The sequence below is a fragment of the Carica papaya genome, chromosome 2 (genome assembly GCF_054855325.1).
Source record: "Carica papaya isolate Zhongbai chromosome 2, ASM5485532v1, whole genome shotgun sequence".
Taxonomy (NCBI): domain Eukaryota; kingdom Viridiplantae; phylum Streptophyta; class Magnoliopsida; order Brassicales; family Caricaceae; genus Carica; species Carica papaya.
This window is the reverse complement of record NC_142310.1, coordinates 18,451,038-18,473,871: the sequence shown is the minus strand read 5'-3', so window position 1 is coordinate 18,473,871 and position 22,834 is coordinate 18,451,038. Positions and strand designations below refer to the sequence as shown.

Genomic DNA, 22,834 nt, shown 5'->3' with positions numbered 1-22,834 from the left:
CATCACTAATAATGCTATAACCTAACATATTAGTCCCAAAATAATGAATACATCTATCTCTCAATTTATACAAGTCTAAGGTTTTGCCCTAAAAGGTTCTAGCATTCCTCTCTTTCCAAATAATCCAAAAAATGGTCAAAGAAATCAAATTAGCAACTTTCCCATTGACACCTATCCCTTCCCAAGCCCATAATTCCCCACAAACAGTCCCAGAGATCACCCAGTTAATTCTCAATAGTTCATAGATCATATTCCAAAGTCTGTATATCATGGGACACCAAAGAAGTAAGTGATTACAAGACTCTTCCGCACTCAAACAGAGATAACAACAATTAACAATGATCTGACCCTTTTTCCTAAGCTTATAAATAGTAAGTATACTTTTCTCTACAGACTTTCCAAGCAGAGAAAGCAATTCTCAAATTTCAGTGACAACATTTCTAGATGACATGCAATAATAACTGGGTCAGTTGATGAGCTTGGGCATCGGAAGGGATAAAGGTGGATAAGTAGAAAAGAGGGTGGTATCTTTACACTAACAACTTCTTAACCAAGGTTTCCAACCTTCTTCTTTTTTCCCCTCTCTTTCTGCAAAAACTTGCACATTGACTTAAGAAGACAAGGAGATTGTTTGAGCGACCAAGACATCTACAATCCTACAATAAATTGAGGATGCCAGCCTTGTGTCTGAAAAGATATTGTCAAGTTTTCTTCTCAATCACAAAGATTTTTTCCTGGTTACAGGATAATGACGAAGATGCATGTGTTTTTTCACTAGAATAGATTTCCTCTGGAAAAATGTATATACTCTCTAGAATGGATTCTTTCACTACTCAGGAATACTAAATGCTATTTTATGGTGGTTGTTGATGGCTTCACAATAGAAGGATTGCATATTTAATTTTTTTTGCAGTGCATGCGTTGAACAAGCTGCCTTATTCTAAGCTTGACTCGAAGTCTGTTGGAGTCAAGGAGGGAGTTGTGTTTCTAACATACAGTAGCCTCATTGCATCTTCTGAGAAAGGTCGTTCTCGTCTACAACAACTTGTGCAGTGGTGTGGATCGGGATTTGATGGACTTGTCATCTTCGATGAGGTATATTATGCTGAATTGTTTGTCTTTTTTCTTATTTATTGCATCTATTATTCAATTTGTTTCAAGGTTTTTTCGACTTATTTTAAATTCAGTTCTTAGTTCTTTTTCCTAAATATTTTCTATGTGCGTTGCACTCCTTTTTTGCTTTATTAATACACTTTTACTTCCCCCCCCAAAAAAAACAATTCCATTCTTAGTTTTAGTATTCATAATAGTCTTGATATGTATAATTAGAACAAGGTGGTTTATTTGAGTTTCTTCTGTCTCACCTATAATTCCGTGTGGGTAGGAGCTCAATTTCTACTTCTCGAGGTGAGTTCAATTTCTCACTCCAACATATTCACTTTAGGAGTAGTAGAATAACTCAAATACAATTATGTTAAACGTATATGTATTAATACTAATATAAAAATTTCCTCCTAAAAAAAGACTAGTAGGAATTGACTATATATTGAACGAGAAACAGATGAAATGTGACCTTTAGGTTATTGTAGTGCCAGTTATGAAATGTATGCTTTGTGGTTTAGATATATATATATATAGATATATCTAGCTTTTGTTGCTAAAGGGCCAATGACTTCATTGTAGTGCCACAAAGCCAAAAACTTGGTACCTGAAGCTGGAAGTCAGCCAACACGCACAGGAGAGGCAGTCCTTGAGATTCAGGTTTTTTCTTGGAGCTTAAGTCTTTAAGCCACATTTTAATTAGGATGTTTAGGTTTATTTATAATGTGATTTTTATTAACCTACGCAATGTGTTTTATTTTGCTTCTCTTCTCCCATTTTAGTAAGTAGTTAAGGTATCTTTTGCTCATGGTGGAGTTAAGAGGGCTTCAACTTCTGAGAGTTGCTTTTTGTTATTTCTTTCAATTTAATCGTGTTTTGATAATGTTTATGATCTTTTATTCTACTTTATATTTTAAAATTTAAACCTCTACATCAACAAGCATGTGAAGTTTCTAGGGAACTTTTATTCTCTACATGTTTATTTTGCTGTCTTCGTCAAAAGTTTTTGGTAAATAATGATAAAAATAGAAGAAATGAATAGTTATTTCAGAAAAATAGAAGAAATAAATAGTAGTACTATTGATATGAATATGGTGACAATGATAACAAACAAAAATAAGATTTTCCTATGAAATTGTAGATTCTGTTAACAAGAGGGGCAGAGATGGTGTTATTGTGTAAGCTGGATGTTTAAGTGGCCTATGATCATGTTGATGGGAATTTCTTGATGTACTTGTTACATCACAAAGGTTTTGTTACAGAAGTGGTGCAAGTGGATTCAATTGTGTGTGTCTACAGCCTCCCTTTGGTCATAATTTAAGAGAAGTCTCTCGTCTTTCTTCTGTTAGGAAGTGTATTTTGTATGGTAAGTAGGGTAAAGGGTGTATTAGTAATATACCTATCTCATGTAATTAAGTAGGTTTTCTTTTATTGTTCATATAGTCTATATATATATACAATCCTATTATTCAATAAAATTCATATTTCATTCTCCATATTGTATCGGAGATCTAGGTTTAAAAAAACCGTAAACTTTTTTCGCAAATCCTATTTGGCCTTCATTGTTGAAATCCCTAAAGAGGCAAATCTTAATCGCTGACCATCATACTTTAACCACCAGCCACCACAAGACCAGCCACCTCCACCATAAGTTAGTCGTCATAGCCTGCCCTAGATCTCAAGCTGCATGGCTAGAAGTAGGCAAAGCAATCACTCAGGCACTAGCTACCATAATCATGGGCTTGCAACTTGAGCAGCCACTAGAACTACTGACAAGAGGAACCTACACTTAACTTTTGTCCGGCTTGTCGTGTCTCAATTGCTGGCCACTTCCTCTGTTGGGCACCAAGCAGCCTATACAACACAACAATAGTCCCTCCTTGCTCATCTATTCCTCATTACCACTCTGTCCACCGCTGCTGCTCTCTACATAGTTGCGTCGTATTACACAGTCAAACACCAGAGCGCAAAACCGTTTTGTGCTCAGCCTTTGGAAATTCCAACCAATGATCTCCTTATTATTTCTTATTTAACCTTAATTGCCCTAAGCATTTCTTTTGAAAGATGTTGGATATTATGTCTCAGTTTATCAGCACAAATTGTTCGATGGGAAACTCAACAGAACAACGACAAATTTCAGCCAATCTAAACCCCATATCAATTGAATGACAAAGATTACTTAGAGTTGGTTACAATTATTTCGAACTATCCTAATGGACAGTGGAAAGCTATGATAATTTAAAAGATTTTGAGTTGAAAATTTTTTGTCTTCTCCGTGGAAGATAATTCTCATTATATGTACAAATATACAAACTAATTTTCAACTCCTAAATTAGCTAAATAAATATGTTCTAATTAAAATTATTAAAGCTGTAAAAGTCATAAAATTAGATATAAAATTTGATGGCTAATTGATTGCATAATTTATTGGTATAATCGTCTGAAATCTGTTGATTAATTGCATAAAATCTGCTGCCATAATTATATAATATATGCTGACTAATTGCATAAAATCTGCTGTTATAATTGTATAAAATCTACTAGTTAATTGCATATAATTTGCTACCATGATTGTATAATATCTGTTGACTAATTGCATAAAATCTGCTGTCATAATTGTATAAAATCTGTTGATTAATTGTATAACATTTATTGGTTAATTGTACTGCTGGGTAATTAATTGCCAGTTAATTTTTTTGACATCCCCCCTCAAATTCTACAAGTATCAATTTGCTAACAAGAAAGTTATGACACTGATGTGTCATAGATTTAGTGAATATATTTGCAGTCTATAGAGTGTTGGATATATGTGGCAAGATAATAACTTGACGGTCATATGTCTCGTGGATGAAATGACAGTCAACTTTTATGTATTTCGTCCTTTCATGGTAGTGAGGGTTGACAACGATTTGGATCGCACTAGTGTTGTCAGCGTGTAGTGGAGTGGGTTGAACTTGTGAGAAACCGAGCTTTGTAAAGATACCGTGCAACCAAATGATCTTGGAGCATGCAACTGACATGGCTTGGTACTCTATCTCAGCAGAAGATTTGGATACAGAGTCTTGTTTCTTACTTTTCTAAGAGATAAGAGCATCACCAAGAAACATACACCATTCAGTTGTAGATTTCCTAGTGTCTGGATACCCTGCCCAATCAATAATACTATAGACTTGTAGCTGAAGAGAAAAACTACTAGGAAAGAATAACTTATGGTTAGGAGTGTCATGGATGTACTTGATGATGCGACGGACTACTGATAGGTGGAGATGTTGAGGAGCTTTCATGAACTTGCTGACGATGTGGATAACATAAGAAATGTCTGGTTGAGTGATGGTTAGATAGATGAGATTACCAATCAGCTTCCGATATAAAGTAGGATTCTCAAGAAATTCTCCTTTATCATGTTGATATTTTACATTAATTTTCATAGAAGTCAATAGATGTAGTTTTTGTGAGACCAACTAATTTAATCAGATCCTGAATACATTTTTATTGATTCAAAAAAATACTTTGAGGCCGATGATGCACCTTTAACCCCAAGAAGTCGGTGAGCTGCCCAAAGTCTTTCATATAAAAAAAAAAGAGTGTAACAAATTTTGGATTTTAGGGATTCCCTCCTTATGAGAGTCGGTGATAACTATGTCATTCACATAAACAAGAAGTACAACTAAACCCTTGGATATCATTTGAAGAAAAAGTGAAAAGTCATACTGATTTTGAGTAAATGAAAACCAAGAAGAGTGGATATGAACTTTTCAAACCATACATGCGGTGCCTGCTTCAAGCCGTATAAAGAACATTTTAGTTTATAAACAGCATTAGGTGAGGGAATAAGTATACCATGCAGAAGTTTTATATAAATTTCTTTCTTTAAATCACCATGTAAGAATGTGTTCTTAACATCTATTTGATGTGGAGACCATGATTGAGATGTAGCAAGGGATAATATGGTGCGCATGGTTGTCATCTTGGCTACTGGTGCAAAGGTCTCATTATAGTTTAGACTATACTCTTGCCTGTTGCCAAAAACCACTAATCAAGTCTTCTAACGGTCTATAGATCTATTAAATCGAAGTTTTATGGAAAACACAAGTTTACTTCTAATAGATTTCACAGACAGGGGATATGAAACAACATCCCAAGTTTGGTTTTCTTTTAGTGCCAGAAATTCTACTTCAATAATTTACTGCCAACACTCATGCTCCATTGCCTGTTTATATGAGAAGCGAATAGGAATAGATGACAGGGTGAGTTAAGGAGAAAGGAGGGGTGAAACTATACCTATTTGGTGGTCTATGAACACAAGTACTGTGTCTAAGAGGAACAAGTGCTGTTGTTGGAACAAAATCAACAGATCTTAGAATCCATGCCATGATTTCAGCATCCTTGACCTCCCACTTGGCATGCTCATTCTTTTCTTTATCTTTGTTTGGGGCAGGTTTGTTGCCATCTATATGACCCTATAAATATTTTCCTTTAACAAAAATTTTGAAGTGAAATGCTCAGATTGAATAGTTTTTGCGATTAAAACGAATGAAGATGGACTCATACTTCTCTGTGGACATGATGTCGAGAGAAGTTATCAAGAACAAATAAGAATAAGGGACTGTATTAAGAACAAAAACGAGATTAAGAGTTGAAATAAGAAAAAAATGCAAGTATTTAGAAGTTATGCTATGATACTATGACAATTTAAGAGATTTTAAGCAGAAAAATTTTTGTGTCCTCTCCGTAGAGGAGAATTCTCATTATATATACAAATATACAAGTTAATTTTCAGCGCTTAAATTAGTTAAACAAATATGTCCTAATTAAAGTTATTAAGGTGCACAAGTTATAAAATTAGATATAAAATCTGCTGACTAATTAATTTCATAATCTGTTGGCATAATTGTCTGAAATCTGCTGATTAATTGTATAGAATCTGTTGCTATAATTATATAATATATGCTGCCATAATTGTATAAAATTTGCTAGTTAATTGCATATAATCTTCTGCTATAATTATATAATATATGTTGACTAATTATATAAAATCTGCTAATTAATTGTATAATATCTACTAGTTATTTGCATAAAATATGTTGGTTAATTAATTGCCAGTTAATTCCTTTGACAAACTAAACCATATCTTAAGGCACTAAACCAAAGTCGGAAGATCCCATTTTTGATGCTTCAGGTGAGGAAGATTCAATGTTTGTGGCATGATTCTAGAATTCTATGCGACCAGAGCTTAGTGCAATAGTTTTGTGTTGTCGGAATTGGATTTGAACCTATTTTGAGGAAAAAGATGCAACTTAGATATATGATCTGACCGTTAAAACTTGGACAATTACATGGCAACAAGACAATCACAAAAAATGTCAACCTTCTAAAAGACTTATGGGAAGAATTTGATGATATCACAATATCACTATGGAAAGTAATAAAGACGCAACAATCTTAAAAGAGTTGTTGAGAAAGATAGAACATGCAATTTATATTAGGACTTGATGGAGAATATGATTAAAAAAGAGTCTAGATTTTGGATAAGGAAATACTTCTGCCCTTGAATGAGGTAATATCCTTAGTTAGCGTAAAGGAAAGTAAAAGAGGATTATACTTGAATCTCGCACCACTGAGGGTTCCGAAATAGTCACTAAAGGATCCAAACCGCGTCAACTGCATCAAATCACAGTGAGGTCTTAGCTGGCAACGGGCAGAAAAGGGAAAATTTTTGGTGTACCTTTTGTAAAAAACCAAGGTACACCAGAAAAAAGTGTTGGAAGGTTCATGGAAAACTAATAACCTCTAACAAGGATTGAGGATGCAAGAAGAGACAGGGATAGACACATAAAGCGTAGGAGGAGAAAGGTACAGAGACCTATGCTAGCTTTCTTGAACATTTTGGAACCTATTCGATTGACTACCCATACTGACACTAGAGCGTGGACTTTGGAATCCTCACTAGAGCGTGGACTTTGGAATCCTCAGGCACATACACTTTGACCATCTTATTTCAAGACTAGCCCATAGCCCACTTTGTAATGCCAGTGTCTTGGAAATCTCCTATTCCTTTGCAAATTAAGCTTTTCACTAGGACTACCATCCATTGGAAGCTTAACACGAACGACATGTTTGAAGTCCATTGACCTCATAGAGCCTTATGTCAATGCATTCGTGTGATGTGCTTTGCAGGGGGTGACTATGTAACATCTTAGAGGTTTTGGGCAAAGTTGATGAAGCTATTTGGCATATATTGGGTGGCCCCTTTCACAGTGAAGATCCTCTTGAGTTGTCAAATTAGAGGGGAAAGGGTGGCTTTGGAGGCTAAACTCCTCTAAGAGGTGCTTTATTTGTAGGATTATGGTGCATTTGGATCATATAAAATCACATAATTTTTGATGACTGGAGTACGTTTTTCCAAGAGCTGTGGGAAATGGCTACTTTTATTGGGCAACACTATGGGTCACGACACATGGCTATTACCCTTCCACAGGCATTACTGAGCTTCATCATAACAGAGAAGCTTTTATCTCTAGCAACTAGGTGATGTGATCGTAGCTAGGTTAAAAACAATCCCAGCCCAAGTCGAGCCTCGGGAGACGAAACCCCCATGCGTGAAGGAGAAATCCCATAAATTGGGGGAATCTCGCAAAGTGCCAAGAATCTGCGAGCAAGTGGTAGCTCGCGGGAAAGTTGCTTGTGCGTAACAAGGCACACGGGAGGGGAGCACCGCGCATACAATACACGCGCACACAACCAGGAAGCCCTGCGCGCATAGGCCAGTACGCAAGCCCATCCACGTGCGCCCAACACACTATCACAACGCACATGCGCCCAACACACTACCACAACGCACATGCGCCCGTGGGAACGGGAAGCTACATGCGGGAAAAAGATTCCTTCTCTCGGAAGGATTCCTATAGTGCCCACTCCATGATGGACTTGGTCTCTAATCTAAGAGGGCTTCCTAGCTCGTCCCAACATCAAGGAAGTCAAAAGCCCGTCCAAAGGCCAACGGGAATCCTAGGCCATGGGTTTGAGAGGTCTAAGACCATCCACAAGCTTGGGAGGTTACGTGGTAAGAAGAGGGCCCTTAGGAGAGCTGAAGAAAGGTCCAAGCTAGGCGCAACTAGGCCTAGAGATCCAAGGCAAGCACGTGCCGGGCATGTGAGTACCCTTGCTCACATGTGCATGCAAACACATGCGCGAGGAGGGGAACCTCATCAAATTCCTTCTTCTCTAAGTTGTGTTTTTGACTTCTTTTTGAATTTAAGAATGCGGCTGCAAGAAGATAAAGTTAAGAAGCTGAGAAGAAGTCCTAAAGAGAAGCTTCCAAGAGACCAATTCCTAAGGAGAGGAGCCGTATCCGCATGGTTGTGGTGGAATTCAAGAGGGAAACTTCTTCCCTTATTTTCTAGCTCAAATTCCTTAATTTAATTAATTAAATTAATGGAAGACAAATCAAAGAAGATGCGGACTACTCAAATTTGAGGAGTCATCATTCGACCATGAGAGAGGGAAGCTTATCCTTTTAATTTTTAAGTACTATTTTAATTATTATTTTAATGTATTTAGATTAAGATAAGATATTTTAGTATTATTTTGTTTCCTAGTCTAAGTTAGATTAAGAATATTTAATTATTATTTTAGGATAAGATTAAGATAAAACAATTATTTAGATAGAATTCTAGTCTTTTACTTTGTTTAGAACTATTCCAGTAAAAATCTATATAAAAGCATCACCATTAGGCTGTAACATCAACAATTCAGTTCATTAATAAAATTTTGGTTTGTTCTTTCGAATTAGTTTTGTTAGTTTAAGAGTGAGTGTCTTCTAAGGGAGGTTGTTTCAATCATTTTGTTGAGTCGGGGAATCTGAATCGATTTATTGGATAAGTCATGACGTCTTTTCTATTCATTTTATTTTAATTTCCAATTACCTTGGTTTGTATTCGAATTGTTGAATATACTTCAAGTAGGGAGGATTTAATTTGAGAATTAAGTTTCTGCATGCTATTGTAGATGTGAGTTCATGATCAAGATGTTTTGATCCTAAAGCTCCCCGCATCACTAGCGAATGATTGTTTGCTTGTCTTTCTTTATTCTTTTGCTTTTCCTTTAGCTTTGAGGATGTCTCATTCTTCTTATTCATAGTATTTTTTCTTCTTTCCATCTTTAATGATATTTGTTCTTTTATCCAAAAAGAATTTTTATTGAAGAAGACTACCTTGTGGAAAAACCTTGAATGTAGACTTGATGTCCTTGATTACTTTACTGCTCTTTTTATTTTCCCCTACATTTAGGCTCAATCATAAAGTTTGTGATGCAGAATTTTGGAAGAAGCTAAGTTCGAACGTTTCAATGTTAGAAAATGTTTCCTATGTATATTTTAAGTTTTATGTGTTCTTATATTATGTAGGCTATTTAGCATATATTAGTTAGAATTTGAAGTTATTTTGGTTGTCTCCTTTTGGTTTATTTTTCTTAGAATGAGGTGGCATGTTGGGCTACATTTTTGATTGATCCGAAGGAGGTGGCACTTGACTCACTTCTGATTGATTCAAAGATAGTGGTTAGAGGAGGTGACAACTATAAGTTGGCAAGTTGCTAACATGTGATGCCTCTCATTGGACAAAACATGATGGCACATCTCAAGGTCAACTTGTCTAGTTGCCAAGCGATCTCAAGTGGTCAACTTGCTTATTTTCCAATATTGCTATTGACTTTATTGGCCCTTTTTGTTTACATAAATACATTGAGGATAATGAGATTATACTCTTGTTGGAATAGAATTTGGAGCATTGTTTGTTCTCTAAATTCTGTTTTCTCTCTTTCTGAACCCTTTTCTTCTTGTGTTTCCCTCTTTTCCCTCTCCTTTCTTTTTTCTAACCTTCATCTTTTCTCTTTATCTCCTGATCTCTTCTCTCTCTAGCTTAAATTTGTTAAAACAAGCTGTCTGTTATCGTGCTTACTGGGTTATACATTGTTGGTTAGGACAAAGTAGGATAATGTTTATGTAAATTTGTCATTTAGGATTTTTTTTTTCTTCAATTTTTATTTTTTAAGAAAAAGAAGAATGATACCAATAGGGTGTGAAAGGGTGTCATCGATGTAAAAGAGCTATACAAAATAGACAATTTCAGAGGGGCCTTAGCTAGAATAATAGTAGCTAGACGTGGAGATAGTGTCTGATAAGGCGTCATGGAATTTCCTGCATTACATGGTGTTTGTGAATAAAGACTTGCATTACTTCTACTTCTTTTGTTGCCTTGGACAATGATGGCCCTTAAGGGTTTTTCACGGCCCTTATGGGCTCAGGGGAGACCCTTTCTTTCCATTGCTCTTTACTGTAATAAAAGGCCCTTAACAGATTGATTAAAGCATCAAGAGAGTCAATTATTCTGGGGTTTAGAGCTAGGAAAAATTAAGATGCTGAGGAGGTGATCCATTTGTTCTTTGTTGACGACACATTGCCTTTTCATAAACTTGACTCAGAGGCTTTATTAACGTTATATGCATTCTCTTATGTTTCCAAGCGATATATGATGTAAAAATCAATTTGAAGAAGTTAAAATTCGTTTTGATTGGAGAAAGGTGGGGTTCGGTTACCTTGGCTGGAATTCTGGGGTGTAAAGTGGCTACTCAACCATTAAAATACTTGAGATTGCCCCTTGGAGCTAAGTTCAAAGATATCTCCATTTGAGATCCGACTCTAAATAGATTTGAATATAGTCTAGCAGGGTGAGTTAAATGTTTCCTTTTAATAAGAGGAAGACTACGTTCATCAATTGCACTCTAGTCAATTTACCAACCCTTTGTCTGTCTCTATTTAGCATCTCGGTGAGTGTGACTAGAATCCTGGAGGCTATTCAACATCGTCTGATATTGGGTGATCATGATGAGAAAGGAGTTTGCACTTGGTGATTTGGAATGTTCTTTAAGGCCCATTTTCAGAGTGGTGGCCTAGAGATCTGATCAACGGTTAAATTCAAGGAAAAGCTCTGTAGGATGCGTAGCTATGGATGTTCATGAGGGAGTGGGATAGGTTGTGGTGGAGAGTGGTCAAAGCTGAGTTGAAACAGAAAATACGGGCTGGTATTCAAGAAGCTCAGGAAGTCCATATGGTGTTGGGATATGGAGGAAAACTGGCTTGAGAAGGTAGGATTTTCATGGATGCATCTGTTCGAATGTTGGATCAGGTTAAAAGGTGAATGTCTGTGGTTGAATTAATGAAGCAAAGGCGGAACAATTAACTGATGTTTTCTCATGATTTATTCTTCAGCTTGTAATAAAGAGGCAACAGTAGCAAAATCTTTTTCCAACTCCATGGGTAATGCTGTTTGGACAGTGAATCTGGATAATCTATTTTGCATTTTTATGATTTTTAAAATTTATAAATCAATTTTTTATCAATTGAATGAATAAATTTTTTTACAAATCATAATTTCATCACGACATCCAATAATTTGAAATGAAAAGTTTTATGTTATTTTTACATAACTTTGTATTAATTGTTAGAGATTTTCGTTGTTAATTTGCATTAAAATATGTCAAACTAATTAGGTATTGGGTTGAACATATTACATAAACAAGTTTTGATTCTATCTCAATTCGTACTTTTAGAAAAATGAAAAATGCTTTCTAAAATTTTAAAATTAGAGTAGTACATTAAAAATGATACATAATTCTTATAGAATATCTGCAAAAAGGAATATCTATTGCTGGAAGGTCCGTAAACATATCAATTTATTCTAGTGTTTCTCGTAATGTGCGAGACCAACTGAGGCCGTAGATAAGTCAATCTGGAAGCTCAGTTCAAAAGGAACCTTTTTGCTATAATCTCTTTTGAAATAAAAAGTATAAGATGCATAAAAATTAGCACCAAAGGGATGCAACCCATTTACAAAAATATTTACAGTTTAGGCAGTCTATCTATCACAAATGCGAAGTCCTTCACTCTATACATATCATGTTCTAACAATAAAGAGCCAAAATAATGAAACTATCTGTCCCTAATATTAAATATATCATTTTCAATCCCATCAAAATTCCTTCTATTTCTCTCGCTCCAAATAACCCAAAAGATAATCAAAGGAATTAATTTAATACGTTTTTTTCTTTTTACAATACCTTCTCACGTCCAAATCTCATGCCTTACTGAGCCTGCCATAACCAAACTTATTACCCCAAGCAGGCCATAAATCATTGCCCATATATTATAAACTAGCAGGACACCACAAAAGGAGATGTTTGCAAGTTTCAGCCTCTTGCTTGCACATGTAGCACCAATTCACCATCACTCTTCCTCTTCTCATCAAGTTGTCAGTTGTCAAGATGTATTCTCTGCTAGCCTCCCATGCAAAAAAGACAATTTTTGGCAGAGTCTGAACCTTCCAAATCTATTTGGCTAGAAAGTAATCTGTCCTTAATCTCCCATACCCATCAGGTACTCATAAAAGGATTTAACAGAAATCTCGCCATTTTTCTTTGGTTTCCAGACTATTTGATCCCTCTCTGTTGTCACATGCACATCTGAGAGCAAATGAAGAATATCTTCGTACTTGCCTACCACCCAGTCATTGAGATTCCTAACCACATTAACACTTCAACCCTCATCCAACCTCCAGCTGCCATAGGCTGCCTCCACAGAGATACCGTTTTGCTAAAATCTTATCAGTTTTGTTTGGCAAAGAGTGACAGAACTGATAAAAATTTTCCGTAGAAACTGTTTAAAAGATAAATGCTTTACCCAGAGTGGCTTTTTTTCTTTGGTTTTCAGACAATTTGATCCCTCTCTGTTGTTACATGCACATCAGAGAGCAAATGAAGAAGATCTTCATACTTGCCTACATCCCAATCATTGAGATTCCTAACCACATTAACACTCCAACCCCCATCCAACCTCCAGCTGCCATAAGCCGCCTCCACAGAGATTCCTTTTTGCTAAAATCTTATCAGTTTTGTTTGGCAAAGAGAGACAGAACTGATAAAATTTTTCTGTAGAATCTGTTTAAAAGATCAATGCTTTACCTAGAGTAGCTTTTTTTTCCCTAAGAAGTGGCAGGGTGTTGTAGTTTAACAATAAACAATCTATTGAAGGGGGAAAGGTCATTATAAATGGGTGCTACTTGTTCAAGAGAGCTGCCAAATCTGGCAACCGTCTTCTTTTCTGGTGTCATTTTTCTTATCAACTTTGATTTATGGTCTAGAGTCTTCTTAGGATAAAGTGGGCAATTGTTGGATAGGTAAAAGAGGATATTTAGGAATGAGGAGGCACCCATAGGGATAAGAGCTACAACAAGAATTTATGCCTTATCTGTTTGGATTAGGGGTAATTTGGAAGGAAAAAAAATAGAAGGACCCTTATAGGACATTAAATTTTCTTTTGATATAATTAAAGATATCTGGAAAAGAGGAGTGCCTATGACAAACAGATGTTCCTTATGTAAAAATAGTCTGGAAACCTGCAGACACCTATTATTATGGTGTCCTGTCACTTATAAGCTTTGGTCTGAGATTTTTAGTCTCATGGGCATCCATGGGTTATGGCTGGTTCAGAAAAAGGTGAACTTCTTGCATGGGAGGGGCTTAGATTGAGAAACCAGACGAATTCCACTAACCATTTTCTGGATTGTTTGGAAAGAAAGAAATAACATTGTTTTTGAGGGTATTGAGTTAGATTTTGTCACTATCAAGGATAGATGGTTACATTTGTTTGAATATATTATTTTAGGTCACAGCCTTGATAACTTGGAGGACTTTGGTTCTATTGTAAATATACTTGTTGATCTATAAGTTCTTTATCTTTTTGTACATGGGCGGCGCCCCTTTAGCACCTCTTCTTTAATACAATTCATACTCTTATCTTGAAAGAAAAAAAAGATATCTGATATTAGATACCAGAGTTCTTTTAGTTAAGAGACATTTTTTACATATACGAGGATTTAAGTGATCTGATTGACTTTGACAGATTTGTTAAGCTTTTATATACAGCTTGCATCCTTTTGGTGCATTTTTATTATAATTTATCTTTTTTTTAAAATATAATGTGCTTCTATAAATCTTTCTCATGTAGGACGTATTAACCTCTAGGCTTTGTTTGGTGGAGGGGGATGGGATGCCAAGTAATAGACTAGAACAGATAAAATGGAAGGAGATGAAATGAACTGTAAAGTAATAATATTGTTTGGGTACCATGAAAATGAATGTAAGTATCTTAGGCTGTTTGGATAGGATGTGGAAATGGATGGAATGGAAAAGTATTAACATTACCCTTATTCTTTATAAACATAATGACATGATAATGTGTCCCTTATCGTATCATGTTTACATATGATTCAAATTATTATACGCTTTAAAAATATTATAAATTTATGTAATCGTGATATGCTAAATATTTTTGCAATATTTACATATAACATTCTAAATGATATAAATACTTTGTACACGTGTTGACACCCTCTTGGTGCTGGTTATCAATGATATATTTTGTACTTTTTATTTCAAAAAGATTTTTAAATTATATATATTAAATTTTGATAAATTTAACAATTTATCCATCTTCTAAATATTCATAATTCCCATAGTCCCTTCCTTTTAGTCACTTTGTTACTTGAAATGAAAGCAAGCAAAAAAGCTAATTCAACATATTTATAAGCTAGTTCGATGCAGAAAGCTTTAGAGGTGTTTGTTTTAGCATTTTTCGGATTTGGCTTGTAAGGAGAATTAAAGCTTAAAAGTTCGACTTATGTTTTTTTGGTTATATAATAAAGCCTATTTAATTTTATGCTTTTTGCCAAAATGCTTTTATTAAAATTGCTAAAACTTTTTATGTCATTTTAGAAATTTTATCGACATTCCAACTTTTAAGCACTCTTTTACCAAACACAATTATGAAAAAAATTACTATTCAAATATATTTCTCATTAGTTTTTAACAACTTATGATCTCTTATGCTTTAAACCTATAAAAAGAGCCAATGAGACAACTTTTTAGTCCCTGTTTGGCCAAGCTTCAACTTGATGCTGATCACAAAGTTCCTAAATTGAGAATATTTTGAAAGTAAAAAGGTATTTATGTAATTGTAATGCTTATGTCTTATTAAGGTATTTAGATAATTTAGGAACTAGTACCATAGATACCAAGTTTGCTATTTCTTAATTAGGATCGTATTTCATATCTTCTACTATAGGTTATTCCAGTAAGCTTACTATTTTCGTATTTCCTGGAATTCCTAAATAGACTTAAGAATTCCAATTTGGATTTTAATTTGGTGCCTGTGAGTAAAGTATCATGTCAGTTAGTCACTTTTGGAGTTAATTAGCGTGTAGGTGATGTTCGTGTAGAAGTGCCATTTTATATGCGTGACTATGACTTATACCATCTTGGTACCTTGTCAATAATTTCTTTTTCTTTTTCGACGGAGAAGAAAAAGAAGAATCTTCAAAGTTATGTAAGCTGCTCCTTGAGTTTTAGCTTTTCCCATATAATTTCCTTTTGAATAGTATTTCAATTATCTCTTCTCAGATTATGTGAAATTGTGGATAGTCACATAGCTTCCCACAGCATCTTGTCGTATTCAGCTCGATTTTCATTAAATTTTTCTTCTATGTATAACAAGATTGGTTAACTATATGATAAATCATCTGACAGTGGCAGGCATGCTTCGTCTGGATTTTTCTCAACTCTAAATACTTGAATTCTGATGTAACAGGCTCGACTCCCTGAAGCACGTGTTATTTATTGTTCTGCAACTGGTGCTTCTGAACCAAGAAATATGGGTTATATGGTCAGGCTTGGTCTTTGGGGAGCTGGAACATGCTTCACTGATTTTCAGAAATTTCTAGGTGTGGTTTCCATTTTCCCCAACTTCTCTTCCTTTGCATTTAATATCTATCTACCTTATGTCATTACTTTGTAATTGAGTTTGTGAATCTTCATTTTTAAGTATAGAATAAGTAGGATGGTTTAGTTGATTAACCTCCCTTGACTACTGAAGATGAGGTGAATTATTTTTTCCATTACGAATAAGTTTCTGTTGCTGATTTCTTCTTTGGCGTTCTGCTAGTGCTTTAAGTGTAGAGGCAGTAGGGTAGTTTAGTTGATTAACTTCCTTTGACTACTGAAGGCAGATGATTATTTTCTCCATTACTAATAAGTTTCTGTCGCAGATTTCATCTTTGGCATTCTGCTAATGCTTTGTTTAGATACTATAACTTGCGTCATTAAAATCTGATTCAAGTTCTTGATCATTTTTTGTTTCTATTTGGGTGATTTAGACAGTTCAAGAACCTTAACTGTTATTTTTCTTCTTGACCACGTATGATTAAAATTTTTAACTAGAAGATAATTTTTCAGGGCATTTCTGAGTAGTAAATTGAAATTGGGTGGAAACTATCTCTGAGGAAAAGCTTATTTCTATTACACTGTGTTTGGTCTAATTCTCATTCACTTCTTAGTTTAATTTCACTTTTTTAATAAGCATTATTAGAACATAACTTTTGTGTTTGAGATACCACTATCCTCCACTCGCATTTTTTGACGATAAGATGTCACAAACTATGGTGAGTATGGTGGATGGAAAGGAAATAGAGGGAAAAGGAGTTCTTTGTCTTTGTGCAGTATTTAGGTTGATCTTTCTATAGGAGCTTGTAGATTGGGCATTTTGCTTGGAGAAGATAACACTTTGAGTTAGTTTTGTTCAATATGGTGGCTATAGGGAGTTTTGCTTATCGGAGTTCTAGATGCTAGTCCTGCATTTTTGATTTGGTCTATGATCTGGAAACTTCCTTTACATAAATGGGAGATGACATTTTAAGGCCTTTGTGAGGCATGGTGCTTTTATCTTTAGTGTGCAACTTTTCTCGTGCAACCTGGATTTGCTCTTATTAGTTAGTCTGTGCGGCAAAGAGACAGTTGGCAAGGGAAATGCCATAATAAATCATTATTGTTGAAAGATTAGAGTTCAAACTAATTAAATTAATTTAGCTAGATTTATGAAGAGTATAGAGTTAATTTTTCTGCTTATATATAGATAGTATATATTAAAAAGTGATTATCTTGTTTTCTAACAGAAAGAAGATACGATTGAAAGTATACAGCATTAAAATAAATTTATTTACTTTCACATTTTATTTAATTCAAATAAAATGTGAAAGTAAATAAATTTATTTTCTTTTGTTGTACAGAATTGACTTCTTACCTTTTTCTGTATTGGAATGACTGGACATTTGGTTCATTGTGTAAGGTAAGAATATGTGACGAATGTAATAGGTACTACATGATAAAGATTTATTATTTTGTTTGGTTTGTTGAGTTATGATTATCTTGTAAGTGTGTTACTGCAGAAGTTGTAATTTTGATTCATTTCTTTTGAAGGGGATCATGAATCAGAATTACATTTACAGATGTATCTGTAAGGAGCAATTTTATTTTGAAGGCTATTGTATCTTACTTATCAAGATGAGTTTAATTAATTGATTAATTTTTTTTTTTGTATTTGAATATATTTGAAAATTTATGGTTATCATATGATTTAATATTTGAAAGTTTTTTTTTTTAATTAAATAAAGAATTTCTTAATCTTTTAAATTTAGGAACGAAGAAGAAGTTATAAATTAATTTCAACAATAAGGAGATTTATAATTGCTGAAACTAAAATAGTAATAAAAAATATAATATAATATGTATAATTTGATTAATTAAATTGATTATATAAAATTTTGTCAGTTTTTTAAACTTATGTTTTAGGGCGTGATATAAATAGGGTGATTGATTTTGAGAGTTTTAGAGAATACTTACTGACTTCTAAATATTTTTGTTCGTAGGTGGCATCCATTTGGTGCCAATGTGTTAATATACATTTTATATATTTTATTTAAAAAAGGGAATTATGTAATATTATATACATTTGATAATATGTACATTTAATACATATTTTTAAACAAATCCAATAAGTAGAGTTATGATAACTATTTGTGTATTATTACAATTTCCTTTCAGCTTTTGGTACTGTTGGAATAAAATATTATAATGAGGTTGTAATGAGTAGTAATTGCGAACTGAAGAATGTAATGTAATCTTTTTTTGGAGGAAGGTGGTTGATGCTAGGTGGGGGCAGAGTGAAGGGGGGGTGCTACTTAGAGAATTGGGGAGGCCTTGCAGTATGGGTTTTTGGAAGGGTATTTCGGCAAGGAGACAACTTTTTTGTGATTGTGTATATTTGAAGGTCGGTAGAGGGGATAAGGTTCGTTTTGGCACAATAATTGGTTCAGGGAAGCGTGCCTAAAAAACCTTTTCTCGTAGATATATGCCATTGTTCAGTCGAAGAATATGACGGTAATGGATACGGCTGGGGGTGTTTATTCCAATAGGGATTGGTCGGTTAGTATGACCAAACACTTGAATGACTGGGAAGTGGAGGAATATGAAGCTTTACTACAACTCTTGGCCAACATTCAATTGAATCCATGTGATGATCAACTTGTGTGAAAGTTGAAGAAGAATAGTTCATTCATGGTGAGATCTTTGTATAATTATTTGACAACTAAATGGGAATCGAAAGGGCGGTTCTTCCTGGCCAAGCAAGTTTGGATAACAAAAGTACCTCCAGGAATTACTTTTTTTTGCTTGGGCAGCAGGTAGAGAATATATTCTAACCATTGATAAGCTGATGCAAAGAGGGGGTGTTTGGTGGACAGATGCTATTTGTGCAAGAAGGCTGTGGAAATTGTAACCACTTACTGCTTTAGTGCCCAATGTTCTATAGTTTGTGGTTTATGGTATATTGTCTGCTTGGGATTTCTTGGGTCATTGCAGGGTCGGTAAAGGATGAGATCAGGGCTTGGGGAAGTTTATGTAAAATGAAAACATTTGCTAGTCTCCTTCCTTTGACTATATTTTGGGTTATTTGAAAAGAGAAAAATAGTAGGTCCTTTAACGGATTGGAAAACAAGATTCACAATTGAGGGATAGGTGGTTTTATTAATTTGGGTCTATTTTATTGGGGCATGATAACTCTAGGGTGGAAAATTTTGGGTATATAGTTGGCACGCTTACTAACTCATAAATATTTTGTAAATGGGTAGTACCCCTTGGGTATCTATGATTCTTTAATATAGTTTTCGCTTTTACACTAAAAAAAGATGTAATCAAAATTTTACCACAGCATGATCCAACTTCTGTGAATAGATATTACTTTTTCAAGTAAACTCCAGTGAACCAAATGTGTCTTGGATTAATGAGCGAGCGGATAATTTTTTAACCAACTAATTTAATGGAACTACTTTAGAAAATTAAATAAGTTGTTTGAAAGGAACACTTTTAGAAAATTAAACAAGTATTTAGAATCGGAGATCTCCAATTGCAATAATCAACTAAAGTTCTTAATATCATTTGTATGATAATCTTGGAAATATCATGATGTTAAATTTTACTATGATAGCAATTTTATGTCACCCGTAACAATCCTCACCGCTATCACAAAAAAAAAAAAGGAAAATAAAATGACTTATTTATCAGATCCTCAGTAGCAGCTGCTAATCGTGGAGTAGGAATTACTCAACTAGAATAGAAGCTAAATAATTTTCCTGAATGGTCATTGACCTCCGAAGTTCTACTATATTGCCAAAATAAAGTAATATTTCTAATGTTATATAAAGCCTGAAAATTCATCTTTATTTTGATAATATTTCTTAACAACTATACTTTTTTCTTTAGTGCCTCCCCTTATTGTGCATTTAATCTGTACAACGATATGTTAGCAGAACGTAAGCATTCTTATTATCGTAAAAGGAGAAAACTGAAGATTGCGATGGTATATATCTTTCTAGTTGTTTCAATCTTTTCCAGCTTGACTGACAATGATGTAAAAATTCAAAAGCTTGAAGAAGTTCACTAATTGACTGGAGAAGGTAGAACGCTGGTCGGCCACGACGGCCGGCTATTAGGATAACAGGATGAGTATAAGATGCCGCAAGTTTGTGATGATTGAGAGGAAAACATTTGACTTAGTGAATGAAGGGGAAGATTTGAAGTGCTTAAGAATAAGTGAGAATAGTTGGGGATTTAGAGCATCGATTCCGAGGGAGAAGGAGGAGTTTGAGTGGCTGTTGGACTCGCTGGAAGACTTTTATTGGCGGAAGGGGCAAGATTTCTGGAGGAGGAGCAAGGTTGGGCATGGTTCCCGGTTCGGAATTGTGCTGGGATGGAATAGAAGAGGGAGGTTCCTGATTCTGTCCGAAGTGAGAGGTAAATATGCGAAACAGATAATCATCCCAGACGGGTTGGAAGAGGGCGGATGGTGGGAAATAATGAGATTTGCTTTTGAACTTGCTGAGAAAGTTCATCAATCCGGACGGGAGGGGAAAGAGAATGGAGGAAAAAGATTGCAGGGAAGCGACGACAGACAGGACTAATAGCAATGAAGGCAGCTGTTTTCAATGCCCCAAATGCCAAATGGAGTGGTGTATTTCGATAGCATTGGTACCCATGTATGCGGCGGCTATGAAGAGGAATGGTGAGAGCAGGAGTCGGATAGGGCAGAAAAGACCCGTTCACGAATCGGGTCAGGTCATTTTGGATTTTCAAATGGATAGACAAGGAGGGAGAATGCAAAATGCAATGAGGGCCCATCGTTTTGGCGGTGATGTGAGAAAGGGTTTAAAAATAAATTGGGTCGGAGCAGGGGGAGCGAAAGGGAAAAGAAAATTTTTGTTAGATTGAAAAGGAAAAATGGGTCAATCAACCCGGCCCAAGTCAACCCAAAAATTTGAATCCGAATGGGAGAAAGGAAAGTGAGTCCTGAACTAGGTCTGCAAAAGAAAAGAAGCGGAAGGAAGAGCAGAGTGCGAAAGAAGAAAGAGAGGTTGAAGATTAAAGAGAGAGAAGAGGAGGCGGAAGCCGGAAAATCGGTGTCGGAACCAGAAAATCTGTCTGTTTCACGTGAAAACGACGAACAGGTGGAAATGTTGACAGTCTTGATGGGGGAAGGAGAGCAGACTGAAATACCGGAAATGTGGGGTGAAATGGAGGAGGAGGAGGAGAGGGAAGAGATGGGAGGGGTGATTGTGGTGGTCGAAGAGACAGAAGGTGAACTGATTTTGTTTGAAAACTCAGGAGGGGAGGGAGAAAATGACAGTGATGCAAAGTCACTGGAATGGGTGAGAGGGGAGTCGGAGAGGGCAGTGTGGCTATTCCAAAATATCCAGAGATTGTGTGATGCAATGGGAATGACGTTTGAGGATGTTGAAGTGCAGTTAGAAGAAATGTTGGGGGAAATTGAAAGGAGGAGGAATGTGAGAAAGAAGGAGTGGTCCAGGGATGAAAGAAAGAAAAAAAAAAGGAGGGGAGTTGAGGGAATGAAAGAGGTTGCAATCGACTATAAGTTATGATGGGGGGATAACAGTTGGTGGGGCAGGGACAGAGAAGACTAAATAAAATAAAATGTTGGGTAAAATTGTATCATAGAATGAAAAGGGGATAAATGATAGAAAAAAGAGAGATGTTTTAAAGGGATGTTTGAAAAGATGGAGTCCAGAAGTAGTGTGTTTTCCAGAAACTAAAATAGTTTGAGGAAAGGGATGTGAATAATTTATGGGGGTGTAAGGAGAAGGAATGACACTATATCCCCGCCTTAAGGGGCAGCGGGAGGGATCATTGTGAAATGGAGGGAGGATAGAGTGAGATGCAGGGAGGTGATGGTTAGGGAGGTGTCTATCTCATGTGTTTTTGAAAATGTGGTGGGGGGTGGTGTTTGGGTGTTTACAGGAGTGTGCTGTAGAGGGTCTAGTGAAGAGAGAAGGGTGGTATAGAGGGAGTTAGCGGAATGCAGGGAGAGGTGGAGAAGCGATTGGGTTGTGGGTGGAGACTTTAATATTGTGCTTAGAAGGGTGAAAGGTCGAGAGGGCAGTACTCTGTGGGGTGTATGGAGAGTTGATTGATTGTATTGAACATATAGAGGTGGTGGACTTACCATTAACGGGGGGCAATTGGACTTGGTTCAATGAAGAACTAATCCCACTTTTTCTAGATTTTGACAGGTTCCTGGTGTTTGCTAATGTGTTGCCCAAGCTACTTGGTCTTACTTAGAGGGTGTTACCGAGACTGGTTTCGGATCATGCTCCCATTTGTTTGATGGTGGAAGGGTTGGAATTGGGATTAGTTCCGTTTAGGTTGGACAATAAATGGATCAATCTGAAAAGTTTTGAGAATGTGCTAACAAAAGTGTGGATCGAGACCAAGATTGACGGGAAAACAACTTACAGAGTAACATGCAAATTAAAAATACTGAAAAATGTGATCAAGAGATGTACTAAAGAGGAAGGTATTAAAGAAGCAGTGCAGACCAACTATCCTACTACAGATTCAGGAAACGGATAAAAAGGAGGGTGAGATGGGTTTGACTGAGGAAGAGGTGTCCATGAGGGAGGGTTTAAGGGTAGAGGCAGCATATAGAATGAGTATGGAAGAGATCTAGTGGCATCAAAAGGCGAGAGGGAAGTGGATTAAAGATGGGGACTGTAACACTAAATTCTTTCATTGTGTCATTAGCTATAGAAGGCGTAATTATGTTGAGGATTTGACTGTGTATGACGACATAGTGGTAGGTAATCAGAATATGATGGAAGCAGCAAGGATGTTTTTTTTTTCGGATTTAGACATGGAAGAGAACTAAACCAAAGTCGGAAAATCTGAATTTCAAACAGTTGGAGACGATCGACAATATGTACATTGAAAAAGAATTCACTGA

The 22,834-nt window shown here is 35.6% G+C and overlaps 1 protein-coding gene across 9 annotated transcripts in view; it reads left to right on the top strand.

Moving 5' to 3' along the window:
- Positions 1-22,834, top strand: part of EMB1135 (RING/FYVE/PHD zinc finger superfamily protein) — a 91,748-nt gene that overhangs the window by 10,183 nt on the left and 58,731 nt on the right. For all 9 annotated transcript variants that reach the window (XR_015817066.1, XR_015817067.1, XR_015817068.1 and 6 more), the window contains exons 6-8: positions 914-1,095; positions 1,684-1,761; positions 15,800-15,932. Coding sequence is in view for 5 of the 9 variants with exons in the window: in XM_088213520.1 (XP_088069646.1) it covers positions 914-1,095; positions 1,684-1,761; positions 15,800-15,932 (393 nt within the window). In the remaining 4 variants the exon portion in view is untranslated. The remainder of the gene's footprint in view (positions 1-913; positions 1,096-1,683; positions 1,762-15,799; positions 15,933-22,834) is intronic.